Raw genomic sequence first — 14,308 nt, forward strand, 5'->3', positions numbered from 1 at the left:
TGCAGAGCTCAGAGACTAAACTTTCCAAGAGTGCAGATAAAGGGACGCGGGCGCATCTCAGTCTCACGCACCTGATGAGCATCTTCCAACGAGTGGACGGAACCTTTCAGCTGTTGTCGTGGGATCCTGTCGCCTAAAAAGACGCCTATTAAATAATTGGGAGCACCAAGAGGAATCGGTAGCCTGTTAACCTTGCTGCGCTTTCAGAGATGGCACTGTCTTTCCGACGCAGGTGTTTGCTTTTGCTGTGTTTGACAGCTATCCAAAGTGTTCATGGCACCGTTCAGGTAGGAGCGATTTACCTGACGCGCATCCAAGAATATGCCGTTTGAAAACACTGGGTCAATAAGATTAAAAAAAAAATCGCATATTATCTATCAGAAATGTTAGTATCCGAACACTGTCACTCAAAGTAGTGTTTTGGTTTTGGACTTTTTTTTTTTTCCCACCCGGCATCAGCTCGTGCGTGAGAAATGCGGGTTGTCAGTTTGTGATCACAGTGTATTTTTTTATTTTGGAAAAAAAAAATCCTTTGAATCTTCTCATGTCTTGTCAGCTGGTGGTATTTCCCCCGTTTTCTGCCTGAGGCCGTAAGAGAGCAGAGGAGAGGCTTAATACCGCACAGGTCCAAGCTCCATACACCGTGCATTTTAATGTATTGAATCTTGTTGTTATTGCACAAAGCCCTGTGAATTCCTGTGCAGGAATTTAAGGTATGCTGCTCAGAGATGTTCCAAAATAAGCATGTGATTAATAAACCCTCCTGAAAGGATTAGCGGCACTTTCTGTGGGGAACTTTGTAATGGCTTGACAAGTGTTCTCTCCAAAGTAACTGCCTGTGGCACCCATGCTATTTTGAGTCTGCCCATTCGGGATTATCCATTGAGCATGTGCCTTCCTACCGCCATGCAAAATATACAGAGGAACAGTATTTTGGACTTAGGTCCTACTGACATCTGCCACACAGCTTTAGCCCAGCTGTGTCTTTCCCCAGAGTTGTGGTGTAAGAGTGAAAAGGGGTGAGGGAGAGTGCTGTGAGGTATAATTGAATATAGTCTAGTAGAAAGCAGTATTTTTAGGTGAAATAAATTATGGTTTAGTGTTGTATCATCAGGTATAGTAGCAATATCTCAAATATGTTTCCATAGTGTTGCATAACATATTTTAATATCAAGGCTGAAAAGGCTTTCTGACTATAAAAACTGTTTGTCCACAAACAACCTGGGTTTAGCCTAAATTACTTCTCCACAGCTGCACAGTAATGTTTATTCATCACTCAGGTATTATGTTTTATGGCCATTAAACTGAAGTAACCTTCGATCCTGCGCTCAGTTTTTGCTGGCACGTCATTAGATTTCGAAATGTTTTTCCAGGCCTCTTAATGCTGCTCACAGTGCTCATTCTTTATTAACAGACATGCATGGATAAACACCAGGTGGTTGGGGTGCTTCGTCAAATGGAGAAGTTTCTAAAAGGCCAGGAGATACGGTTTAACGAGGGTCTCAGGATCATGAAGTCAAAACTGGCAGCTCTTCAGAACTCTGTCTCCAAGTTACCTCAAGCAGACCAGTCGGCTGGTGAGTGATAAACAGAAAAATGCACGCTGCTGTAAGAGTTACCATAGTCTCATCATAATCGTTGTCACTGTCATCTTTATAAGGCCTTTTCACAAAGAACATTGACTAATGGCTCAGCTAAGGTCAAGTGAATCAGCTGGAAATGACAATGCAGGGACATTTCATCAGAGCCGCTTAAATTAATTCAGCCAACATATTATTATTTTCCACCTGATAAGATTCTATGCAACTAACTGCGTGATTCGGTAGCTTGTAGAACCACATTTAGGAACAGTAAGTTGAAGTAATATTTTTCTTTATTTTATTAGTCTGCCACATTAATTTTGCACAGCTCTCTTAAGGTCCATCAGGTTGAGGTCTGGACTTTAACTTTGCCATTGCAGCACCTTGATTCTTTTCTCTTTTTTCTGTTGTAGCTTTGCTGCTGTGCTTGGGATCATTGTCATGTTGCATGACCCAGTTGGGGTCAAGCTTTAGCTGTCAGACAGATGGGCTCACATTTGACTCTAGAATACTTTGATATACAGAGGAGTTCATGGTTCATGGTTCATGATGTAGGTCTGGTGGGTGCAAAACAAGCCCAAATCATCACCCCTTCACCATCGTGCTTGACAGCTGGTTTGACTGGTTTGATATACTGTGTTTGGTCAAATGTGGTGCAGTGCATTATGGGCAAACATTTCCAGTTTGATCTCCTCTGTCCAAAGGACACTGTTTCAGAAGTCTGGTGGTTTGTTCAGATGTAAATTTGCAAACCTAGGCCATGCTGCCGTGTTCTTTTTAGAGGGAAAAAGGTTTACCTCCTGGCAAAATTTCCAAACAAGCCATACTTGTTCACTGTTTTTTCTAAAGGTGCTCTCATGAATTTTAACTTTTAACATGCTAACTGAGGCCTGCAGAGTCTGAGATGTAACTCTTGTGTTTTATGCATTTTCTCTGAGCATTGCACAGTCTGACCTCAGGGTGAATTTGCTGGGATGTCCACTTCTGGGACAACTGTGGCATTGTGTTAACACACACACCTGAATGTTCCAGATCAGCAAACTGCCAAAACTTCTTTTATAGAGGTGCTCACACTTATTGATGATCAGTTAATCAGTACATTTGATTTGCAGCAAGTGGCATTTACCCTCTTAAATCCTATGGCATCAGTAAGGGTACACAATACACAGTACTTTGCAGAGTCCTGTGAAAATTTTCTTTTTCATATGACTGTATGTAAGATGTTTTACATGAGGTATGGCCTCCTCTGGACAAATGGTCACCCATCTGTGCATGGATTGCAAGTGTCTGGATCTGTTGCTAAAGAATTGCAACAGATCCAGAATTGCTCTCCACCCCCCAGATGAATCCAGCTGTGCATTGGTCATTGGTTGCAGCTGCCTCTTATGAACACATCGATCCAGCATGTCCCAGGCATGTTCAATAGGAGACATATCAGGACTAAATGCAGGACAAGAAAGTGTTCAAATATGCCCCCAATCCAGAAAGGCCTGTGTTACTCTGGGAGTCTGGGGGCAGGCACGGTCCTGCTGAGTGAGCTGCAGGGTGGGGTGCTACTACAAGGATTGCACAAGTACACACTGGAGAGCCTCACCTTGGTACCAATGTCCAGTCAGGTTTCCACTAAGAACAATCAGAGATGGTGCTCTCACATATGCAAGGCTGCAGCAACAGCTCGGACACACATACCAGCATCCAGCATACCAGTAGCTCGACCTCAGTCATCTTTGATCAGTTGCAGCGTGGTGACACTGATAACAGTGTATACACATTTTTGTGTGTCCTAAGACCACTGGTATGTGGATGCAGTAAATTGAACCAATTCTGAGGTGTACAAGAAAGTTCATTTGTGTTTGGTAAACACATTTTCAGTCCGTGGTGAGACTGGTAACAGATTTCACAACATAAAACTTGCATTTCTTTTTTTTCACTAGTATTACACACCCATTAACCATATGGTTCAAAGTCAACATACCTGATAAAAGACTGCTGAAACCACAGGAGGGATGTCCAAGTTTGCTCCACCAGTCACTTAAACACAGAGTACAGTATGTGGTCGGTTACTATAAGTAGTCCTGAAGTCCTTTCATTTGCATGTCATGCTGTTCAAAGTTTCATACGCACGCATGATATCACTGTTATTATTGTTTTTTGTTGGAGGACTTTTATGTTAATGTCAATAGAAGATTCCAAAGTATCAAATTTACAACGTTTTAGAAAGTTCACTTGTTTGAAGTTGATCTTTCTTCCTCAGTGAGTGATAGTAAAGAGCCAGACATAGCTTCTTGTATTATGGAATTATACTTTTCAGCCAGCGCTTCAAGGCCATCTCAGTTACAGCAGTGGGTACTTGACAGGGGAAGTGGATTTGTGGAATTGTGTTGTTTGGCAACAGACACTGACACCAATTTGCTAGTGATGGACCAGCGCAGTTCATAGCTCTGTGGAGAATACTTGGCAGGACAGAAAGAAGCTGTTTTACATTTACAGCAATAAAGGCTCAGCAAAATAAAAAGTCAGGAAGGAATATCACAACACCAGCTTTAAATGCTCAGTCTGGGATAAAACAATGTCAAGTTTTGGATTGAGTTAACATTATCACTGAGTTATCCCTTTGTGCTGTATCGCACAGAAACTGGTCAGAAAACGGCACAGTGGAGAAAAGGAAAAAAACTGACTTAGAACCTGAAATGTTTTCACTTTGGGAACAAAAAGAATAGAAAACAGATTCTCCACTATTCCTCAAGTCTCATAAAAGTTAAAAATGTAATCCACTCCCAACATTATAATGTAATTATATACTATTAGAGTATTATACAAGCATTATACTTTCCAGAGCATGATACATAGTATAACAGTTGAGTAGTGGTACACTTCTAACTCATAAAAATTGCTGGTCCTCTGCTGGTTGACTGTAAATGAGGCATTTGAAGAGTCCTTTCCCATGAAGTTTCTGCACTGCCCAGAGACACGTGTATATCCCCAGGCAGAGAATGCCAGAGGATGTTGGAAGGCTTATTCCACATGTGACCAGCCTTTCTCTTGTTCTCTTTTTCGTTTTCCCACAGCACCCACCACCTGCCCCTCCCTGGAAGCCCCTGCTCATGGAACCAAGTTCGGGTCAAAGTATTTTGTTGGACACGAGGTCCATTTCACTTGTTCCGCGGGCTACCGCCTTGTGGGTTCTGCAACGCGGGTTTGCCGAGAAAATGGCACCTGGACTGGCATCGGTGTAACCTGTAAAGGTGAGCTTCACTTTCACTACACACTTTCAAGGCACACCAATACTAATTACCCACAAATTCCCAATTAGATCAGAGCGAGGTGAAGAATGCGATCTCATTTCAGCTAAAGTATGTCTTCATCTTCTTTACACATAAATTTCCACTTGTGTGTTATTTGCTTTGTGATTCACCATTGAGCAAAATTCTCCATACTTATTTAGGATGACCTTGTCTTGGCATTGTCTCAATGTCAGACTGAAAGACATCGGCTCAGGAGTCCAACTAAGTTCCTCATACACATAGATAACAGGTGAAGAAAAAAGCCATTCTTCAGAGTGTCTGGAGCTCCTCCGCATGCTGAATGAAGCACTCGTTAAAATGGCATTAAATGTCTCTGAACACAGAAAAACACCTGTACTACATTCCACTGTGGGTGCATTCCCTGCAGGTTTCTACCCATCATTGCCAGACAGCACTGATGTGGCTACTGTAAGTTGACACCCCTTGCTCATGTTTCCGTCGTTCTTTAACAGTAGTCCCACTGCACCGGGTTAAGTCCAGTCATTATACCCACACTATGGTCTGATTGCACAGAAGTATGCCAGGCATGCTCTTGATAGCCCCTTCAGCCTGCACTGGCAGCTCTCTTCCTGAAATTCCAACTGGCACATTTGAACATGTGCATACGTTTATTGACACTCATGGTTAAAACAACACAGAGTTCTCGACTCTGCACAGTATTATCCCTGTTCGTGCTTTTCAACCCAGTGCATATAATGGCTAAAAACAGTCATACCCAAAAAGTGTTATTGATGGAGTTTGAAAATCTTTAAAGTTGAGAAGAGTTTAAAAATATCTAGCAGAGTGCAGTGGGCCTTTTCATGTTATATGGTCCTGTGGTAGCTCCTGGGCAAACCAAATAAAAAAATTAAAGGAACTGGTTGTCATCCTGTACACTGCGGCCTCAGTGCCGGGGTTCAAAGAGCAAAGTCTGCTTTAAAATTTGCACATCTGTAAAGCTCTCTGAGCCAACTATAGAAACAAAGATCATAGGGCATGACGTGCCATTCGTCCAGACAGAACGAATTGTGGTCCTGTCACAAGACCACAATCTGTGCCATCCTACTTTCTCTGTCAAGTGTGTTTTATGCACATCATCCTTTATTATATATTCTACTCTACTAAAGTAAGGTTGCACGATTGACTGTTCAAAATAATCATTTCATTTATACTGGGTCTTGGTGCAGCCCCTCAGTTCATCCTGTGTCCAAAGCAAGCCATTTTAGTGCCTTTGCCTTTAAGGCCATGCTTCTCTTAAATTGACTGTCTTCTGATTGGCTGCTTCTCACAAATAGAAGGTTTGAATAGAAGGTGGGTGGTGCTGCTTTGCTCACAGCCAGAGGTATATGCTTGAGAGTACTATATCCACTCGTTCTGACATCATACAGGTTCAAGAGTAGATTAAAGCTCTTGGAAAGTTTTTAAAGCATTTTGAGCTTTTGGCTCATTAGGGATTACTTGTATGGCATGGTGGTGCAAGGGTTCCTACTCAGGGTTTGAATCCACCAGAGTTTGGAGTTTGCACGTTCCCACTGTGCCTACATGGCTTCTCTCTGATTACACGAGCTTCTGCACAGAGACAAGCATGGTAAGTTAACTGGCCATAGGTGTGAATGTGAGTGACAGCTGGGACAGACTCCAGTAATGCCCCTTGATTTTTGCAATGCATTATTGGCTATTCCTGACATTACTGTAGTCTTACTCACAGTCAGAGGCATTTACAGTAGTACCACTTTGGACGTGTTTAGGCACATTTTGGGTGGCTGTGGCTCAGAAGGTAGAGCAGGTCTTCTACTAATCAGAAGGTTGGTGGTTTGAGCCCTGGCTGCTCCAGTCGGCAGGCCAAAGTATCTTTGGGCAATATACTGAACCCCGAATTGCTGCCAGTGCGTTCATCAGCGTGTGATTGTGTGTGTGAATATTAGATAGAAAATGCTGTATAAAGTGCTTTGAGTGCTTTATAAGAACCACTTCATTTACTCCATTAGATGGAGGCCACAGCAACATTTTGTAAATAATTTTCTCCCTGAAGATGAAGACATTGCATATTTCTCAACACATTAACTGCAGTTTATATAATAGCCTCCTATATCCACAGATATAAGTGAATGTGCAAGTAATCCCTGCCAGAATGGAGGTACCTGTGTGGAGGGGGTCAGCCAGTACAAGTGCACTTGCCCCCAAAACTGGAGTGGCTCTCACTGCCAGCACCAAACGCAGACAGGTCAGTACCATGGAAGTAATGTCTTTTGGTTTGTTTGTGTTTGCATGTCACTTAGGACTTTACCCTAGGTGACATCCAGCTTTCATAATTAATTTTTTTTTCCCCATCGTAGCGCCCCCCGAGTGGAGTGTTATGAACGATCCCGCGTTCAGCCGGAGACCTCGCTGTGCCCAAGTGAACCAAGCCCAACACTGCAGCTGCGATGCAGGCTTCCACATGAGTGGCACCTCTGACAACAGTATCTGTCAGGGTGAGCTGTAATTATGTGCTACCTTAATTGATCCCTGTGGGGAAATTCTCCTTTTCTCCACCTCACAGGGAGGTAAGGTCAGCTGCAGAGCTGTTCCCTTGAGCTTCTGATCTGCTCCACGACATCTCCGCAGGGCATAAACAGATGTTATATGGAATTTACTGCTGAAAATATCCCCAAAGTACCTGAATCCTTTACTCCGCTGGTGATTAATACAGTTGCAAATGAGAGTAATCTGTAGAGCCAGTCTGACAAACAAAATAATCCTCTTGAGAGGCCACAAGCTGATTAGCATCTCTTTGGGTCTTAGTTCAGCTGCTTTTAAGCTGTGATTGCTTGAGTAACATTTTAAAATGGGGATGTTTCATTTACAAGACTCTCAAAGGCCCCAACATTTATAAGAAAAGAGAGAGGACATGTCTGCCCTGACCAAGCCATATCAAAGTATATTCTTATAGCTCCTTCCATCTAAGTTACTTTTCCAGGCACATTTCTTTGACCTTGTTGTGTGATGCATGTTTAAAGCTGGTGTGTACATGTATTTATTTTTTTGCTTCTTGACAGATGTAAATGAGTGTGAAGTTTACCGGCTGGACCAAGGAGGGAAACTATGTGTCCACGAGTGTGTAAATGTCCCGGGCTCATACCACTGCGCTTGCCCCAGCGGTTACAAGTTGCTTCCAGATGGGCGGAGCTGTGAGGGTAAGTGACAAGGGGGAGCGCAGGACAAAGGCTTATTCACAGGGCCCTGGCTGCAGATCTCACTGGATAAGTAGCTCCAGAGAAGAATACCTGTGATTTAGAAGGACGTGGAGACGTTAGCCGCAGAGTTTTTGGTTTTGCTGCTTTCACGGTCACCCCTGAAGGTAACCGTGCTTTCCAGAGGAATGAATGACCTCACCCTTTTCCAGTAGAAGGGTTATTTAGGACATTTGTGGGAGTCAAAACTTAAAAAAAAAAAAACATAAAATAAAATAAACAAATAAAAAGCAGAGCACCCCCTGCTCAGACTGTGGTAACCAGGAAGCAGGTTGTCAGTCTGGCAAGTTTCTCTCCCTGCTTCTCATTCTTACATGCCTCTGCTGTTTTGGCCTCCAGATGTGGATGAATGTTTAAGCCAGCAGCAGAACTGTAGCCAGGGGACAACTTGTATCAACATGGGGGGAGGCTTTCGGTGCGTCAACCCAGAGTGTCCCCACTCTGATGGCGACATCAGCTACGTCAAGACATCTCCCTTGTAAGTGGACACATCCTAATGTGAACCATTTGTTTTCTTAGTTTTTTTTTTCAGTTTGAGGGGAAAAAAACAAAACAAAACATCTGTCACATTTTAGTGAGAAAAGGTCATCTTTCAAATGACTCCTCGCATATTAAATCAGACCCAACTGTGAAGCTCCTGGTGGACATTTTGTCTTTGTGCAGGAACAAAAGCAAAAAAAAAAAAAAGTTAAACTGATGATGTGAACTGAGATCTTTGTTCAGGTGTGCCAGTAGCCCTGAATACACAGCAGGAGATCAAAATCTGTTTGTTTTTTTTTATTTAAAAGTCTGTCATTGTCAACCACACTTGATAAATGTCTTACAACCCCCGAATTTAATACGGTCCAGGAACTATATTGCATTGGTAGAAATAACATTACATCTGCTATGGTAACTGCTGAGGTCTGGCAACACGGAAATATCACTAACAGCCAAGTTAAAAAACTGTTTTGGAAGATGAATTAAAGGCTGCCCGTGAAACAGATATTAAGTCTGTTCACAGTTTACCAGCCAACCTCCCGGTCCAACTTTCTGTACTTGCTGAAGTCGCAGTGAGTGAAACATCTGGATGCACTCACCCAGTTTTACTCAGACTGTATAGAAAAGCAGGACATAGCCACTGTGATGTCAACCTTTGGTATGCAGACTTTTAGGGCTTTAAATTTGGCATTTTTAATTATTGCTCCCATTTCGTTTGTTTTTTTTTTTTTGTTTTTTTTTTTTAAATGAGGGTGGATCTGTTTGAGCACTGAAGGATTCTGTATGCTCATATGGGAGTGACTTATCCATTACAAGGTGGCCTGATTCACTTGATTACTTTACTATTAATTAGACCAAAATTTACAAAACCACTAGCATAATGGTTATTTTTCACATAAGAGACCAACAGAAAAATTGTTAGTTAATAAATGAAGAGAGTAGTATGTTCTTTTAATTTAAGACCACATAATCATACTTACTTTTGCAACCAAATGAGTCATCACCCTGGTGGCCATTAAAAAGAAGCAAGTTTGAAGCACTTCAAATCTCTATTTCACTTTTCAGACCTGGAAACATCAATCTTTTATGTACCGCCTCTGGCTTCAGTAATCTGGTGAAAGGATTTACTGTTGTAATGATGCACTTGTTTTCCCACGGACTACTTTTGTGCGAGTGATTTTTAAAAGAATAAAAAAAAAAAAATCTCTTGTGACACAGAAAATGCACACTCAGCAGAACAGCACCATCTTTCTTTGGAGCCACGTGGAATGTCGATCTGTTTTGTTTGCCAGCCATCAGCAAGCTGCTTCATTTAAGTGCATGAAACAAAGCTCTGTTTGCTTCTACTGAACCATCAATGTGGTGAAACACTGCTCCAGTGCCAGCAAACCTGAAGGATAAATGTTAGAGGAAAATACTTGTAACAAAAGAGAAAATGGAGCGAGAGAGTAGCTTTGATCCAGTTCCTTTCTATATGCTCACATTAGCCACATTTTAAGTTGATGAAAAATTGAATTCAGAGTAAGTACAGATGTTTGTGTGTATATTAAATCCACTGTTTGTTTTTTTGGGGGGGTTTTTTTGTTAGGTCCCACAATGCAGTGCTTAAAGGAAATAGACACTTTTGGCTCCAACAGCAGATGAGACAGCTTCTGGAAATCCTTAGATAATAAAACAAAATAAGAATACAGTACTGTGCAAAAGTCTTGAGCCACCCCTCATTTCTTTATATTTTGGTAGGAAAATGTGATTTTATTGAAACATTCAAACATGCACGGAAATACAGTATATAAGGCGGAACCAGACGACTCTAATGAGCTTGAAAGTCAATATTTAGTGTGACCACCTTTATTCTTCAGCACAGCCTGAACTCTCTTTGGCAGCTTTCTTATAATGTCTTTAAGCAGTCTTCAGGAATATTTTTCCAGGCTTCTTAAAGGACATTCAAAGCTCTTTCTTGGATGTTGGCTGCCTTTTGTTCCATTCTGTCAATATGATCCCACACTGCTTCAATCATGTTGAGGCCCGTGGACCTTACTCATGGTGTTCCATGGAGTGTTTTTCTATCCAGGTATGCTTTTACTGCACTGACAGTGTGTTTGGGATCACTGTCACGCTGAAAATGAGGCTGTTGCATATGATTTACAGATGGTTTTGCATAATGAATCTAAATCTGACGGCACTTTTCTGCACTCATAATTCCATTTTTGATCAAATCTCCAACACCGTTGGCTGAAATGCAGCCCCAAACCATGACAGAGCCTCCAGCATGTTTTGCACATGGCTGCAGACACACACTGTTGTACCTCTCTCCTGACCTCCCCTGATGATGATTTAAACCAAATTTTCCAAATTTGGATTAATCAATTCAATAAAGTCCATTGCCACTTATTGTTCAGTCCACTTGTTGTGTAATCTGGCATACCACAGTCTTTTCTCCCTGCTTCCCTTCTTTAAGAACGGCTTCTTGACAGCCAACCTTCCACTAAAACCATTTCTGAGGCTTCGGTGAACAGTAGACGAATCAACTGAAGGGCCAGATGGGTCTCTCAGATCCTGTGTCAGGTCTTTGCTGGATTTTTTTCCTATTTCTTAAGGACCTGGCTTTTGGATACTGTTCAAACAAAATGAGTGAGAAAGCAGCCAATGTCCAAAGAAAAATTTTGAAAGACCTTCAGAAAGCCTGGAGAGCTATTCCTCAAGACCACGTTAAAAAAATTACAAGAAAGTCTGGCTCCTTTGAAGCAAAACATGAAGAGATGAGGGGTGACTCAAGACAATTGCACAGTACTGTAGTTCTTTTTCTTACTCGCTTTAAAGTGTGACTGAGCTTTCTCAGTGTACGTCCTGGTTTTTTTTTTTTTTTTGGGTTTTTCCCACGTCAAATGTGCCCTCTCACGCCAATGTTCATTGTCACAGAGCATTTACCATAACCTTAGATCCTTTTCAGTTTAACCTGTTGTGCATTCTCAGTGTGTTTGTGTGAATCACTTCTCTATAGCACTTTGTCCAGTAATTCTTATATTTGCTGCATTTCCCTCCTGCAGTCAGTGTGAGAGAAACCCCTGCCCCATGGACAGCCGTTTATGCCACACGGCACCCAAGACCGTGTCCTTTCACTATCTGTCTCTGCCTTCCAACCTGAAGATTCCCGCCACGCTTTTCCGTATGGCGACCGCTGCCGCCCCCGGCCGCGCCGGCCCAGACAGCCTACGCTTCGGCATAGCGAGCGGAAACTCCCGAGGCATCTTTGTCATGCAGCGTTCAGACAGACAGACTGGTGAGCTGATACTGGTCCAGCAGCTGCGTGGGCCACAGGAGATCAGTGTTGATGTGGAGATGTCTGAGTACAGCGACCGCACTTTTCAGGCCAAGCATGTGGCACGGGTCCACGTCCTGGTTTCACCTTACAACTTCTAAACAAAGGAAGAAGATAAGAGACTGAAAACTGTAGGGATCGTATATAATGGGCACTGAGTTTACTTCAGCCTCTTTCAGAAATCAGTTTGTCTGGATTGGCAGTCACGGGCCAAATTACCAAAAGAGTGAAAAGGTGACAAAGCTGATTTTTAATAGTTATTTTATAAATCCAAAAATGTATGGAAAATCTTAATGTAGATGCTTCTTTAGTATCAGTATGGCCTATGAATGATGATATTTGGCTCAGTACATTTGAATTTTTCAAATCTAGCTAAACAAAAGCATAATAAATGCAGTATGAGGGATGCATAACTGTTTTTGTCATTACTGTTGCTTTATGTATGTCCACTATAGTTAATGTCTGTGCACCTCAGGCCCCGGATTCAATGCACTGCCTTTGCTTTACTGATTTAAATCCCTGGATGACATTAGTGCTCGTGTGGCCCTAATTTATTGGAGATATTGTTGCTGGTTTTTTACAGTATAGGAAACAGTATTCCACATGTTTATCTTTGATCATATACTGTATATTTGTTTTGTTTTTTTAGTAGCTTGCTTTGTTTAAGGCACCTTCCGTAATACTAAGGGAGATTTTAAACAGTAGCTGCAGCCCTGTACCTGGTCTGTTTTCCTCTGTTTCTCATATCCTGTGTGTTACCCAGAAGTAGTTTCATTATTTTCTAAATCAGTGATGATTTGGCAAGCTTGCCAATGTACTACTCATTTTATCTGGAATTTTAATTGCCTCTACATAACAGAAATAAAGTCAGTCCAACATTTCAGTATTTGTTAGGACTACCTCACTTGATCCTGAACAGTGTGCTTTTAAATGTCCTTGTGATCATGTTTGTTTTCATTCAACAACCATTGTGAGGGAATTTTAAGGCCTGAAAGGCAAATCCACACATGGCTGAAAAATGAAGGCTGGATGGCTCTAAAGCATTTTCTGAATGAAGAGATGAAAGATTACAGAAGAAGAATGTGTGTTCAATAACATAACCCCCGGAGCAGAAGCTCACAGGCACTACACGTCATACAAGTATTTCCAACATGTCTTAGAAACAAAGGGAGTCTCACAGTGTTTTTATTTGACTTTAGTAGAAACAACAGCAACTGTCACATCTTCAAAATGCATCGGTTTGTCTATTTGATAAAGAAGGGGGGGGCAAATGCTTACCACATGTGTTCTCTTAAGTTCTCCTGTCCTCCTCTTATGTCTGCATCCAGGGGGTTTACATTGCAATAAAAGGGGCCAGAAGAGCTAGGCTACATGCTTTGAGGCAGGAGTGGACAGTGAGACTCAAAACACATGCACGGTGATACACACTGCTCTCACAATGACAATGTGCCTTAATGGCAGGCGTAATTTCCTTTGGTAATGTACCAGGAGCTCTCACATTGCAGCCTTTGTTTCAGTGTGGAGCTCAGGCTGTTTGATGTTTATACATTTCATCCGTTCTCAGGCGGAGGGATATTGCCAGAGACAACTGGAGAGCTACAGTACAAGTCATTTGAGGAGAGTAATAATGAAAATATACAGTAAGGGACGTTCCCCGGGGCAAAGTCAGAATGGAGAGTTGTTTACATTCATAGAGTCAGAAAAAAAGATTACTTCAGTGCTCTTTGGTACCACTATCCCGCTTTACCAGCAGTCATCTCTGTATGTTGGATCAGTCCATATTGGTGTTTTGCTCTACTTTTATTTTACAGGAGAACTGAAATGTCACTTATGGGTCATTTTTCAATTGGAATAAATGTTTGGAGTAAATCCATAAATTGCTGTCATGGCAAAAAAGAAAACATACCCTCTTTCAATTCTAAGGTTTTACACATGAGGGCATAATAAAAATAATCTGGTCCGTAGCAGGTCTCAAATTTAGGTAAATGCAACCTCAGATGAACAATGACACATTGCCATTATTTAGTTAACAAAAACTAAGCCAGAATGCAGAAGCAGACTAGGAAAAACACAAAGTACACGCTTACTGCTCCCATAGGAATTAGAGGGTAAGTAGCTCCCAGGTGCTGATAATCAAATACATTTGCTTAACTGATCATCAGCGAGTGTGAGCACCTCTGTAAAAGCAAATGTTTTTTGGTCTGGAGCATTCAGGTGTGTGTTAACACAATGCCAAGGAGGAAAGACATCAGCAATGATCTTAAAGAAGTAGTTGCTGCCCATCAGTCTGGGAAAAGGATGGGAAGTCTATTTCCAAACACGCCCATCATTTACAGTGAGAAAGATTGTTGTCAGAAAGATGTCTGGCCATAATGCACAGCATCACATTTGATGAAAACTAAACACTGTATA

The 14,308-nt window shown here is 41.8% G+C and overlaps 1 protein-coding gene across 1 annotated transcript; it reads left to right on the forward strand.

Annotated features, from left to right (window-relative positions):
* Nucleotides 1–15: 15 nt before the first annotated feature.
* fbln7 (fibulin 7) lies at nt 16–12,779 on the forward strand. Its single transcript, XM_030748812.1, has 8 exons — nt 16–287; nt 1,415–1,577; nt 4,649–4,825; nt 6,963–7,088; nt 7,201–7,338; nt 7,903–8,040; nt 8,437–8,575; nt 11,625–12,779. The coding sequence occupies exons 1-8, from the start codon at nt 210–212 to the stop codon at nt 11,995–11,997; spliced, it is 1,332 nt and encodes a 443-aa protein (XP_030604672.1). The 5' UTR covers nt 16–209; the 3' UTR covers nt 11,998–12,779.
* The last annotated feature ends 1,529 nt before the right edge of the window (nt 12,780–14,308 follow it).

The sequence above is a fragment of the Archocentrus centrarchus genome, chromosome 15 (assembly GCF_007364275.1).
Source record: "Archocentrus centrarchus isolate MPI-CPG fArcCen1 chromosome 15, fArcCen1, whole genome shotgun sequence".
Classification (NCBI taxonomy): Eukaryota; Metazoa; Chordata; class Actinopteri; order Cichliformes; family Cichlidae; genus Archocentrus; species Archocentrus centrarchus.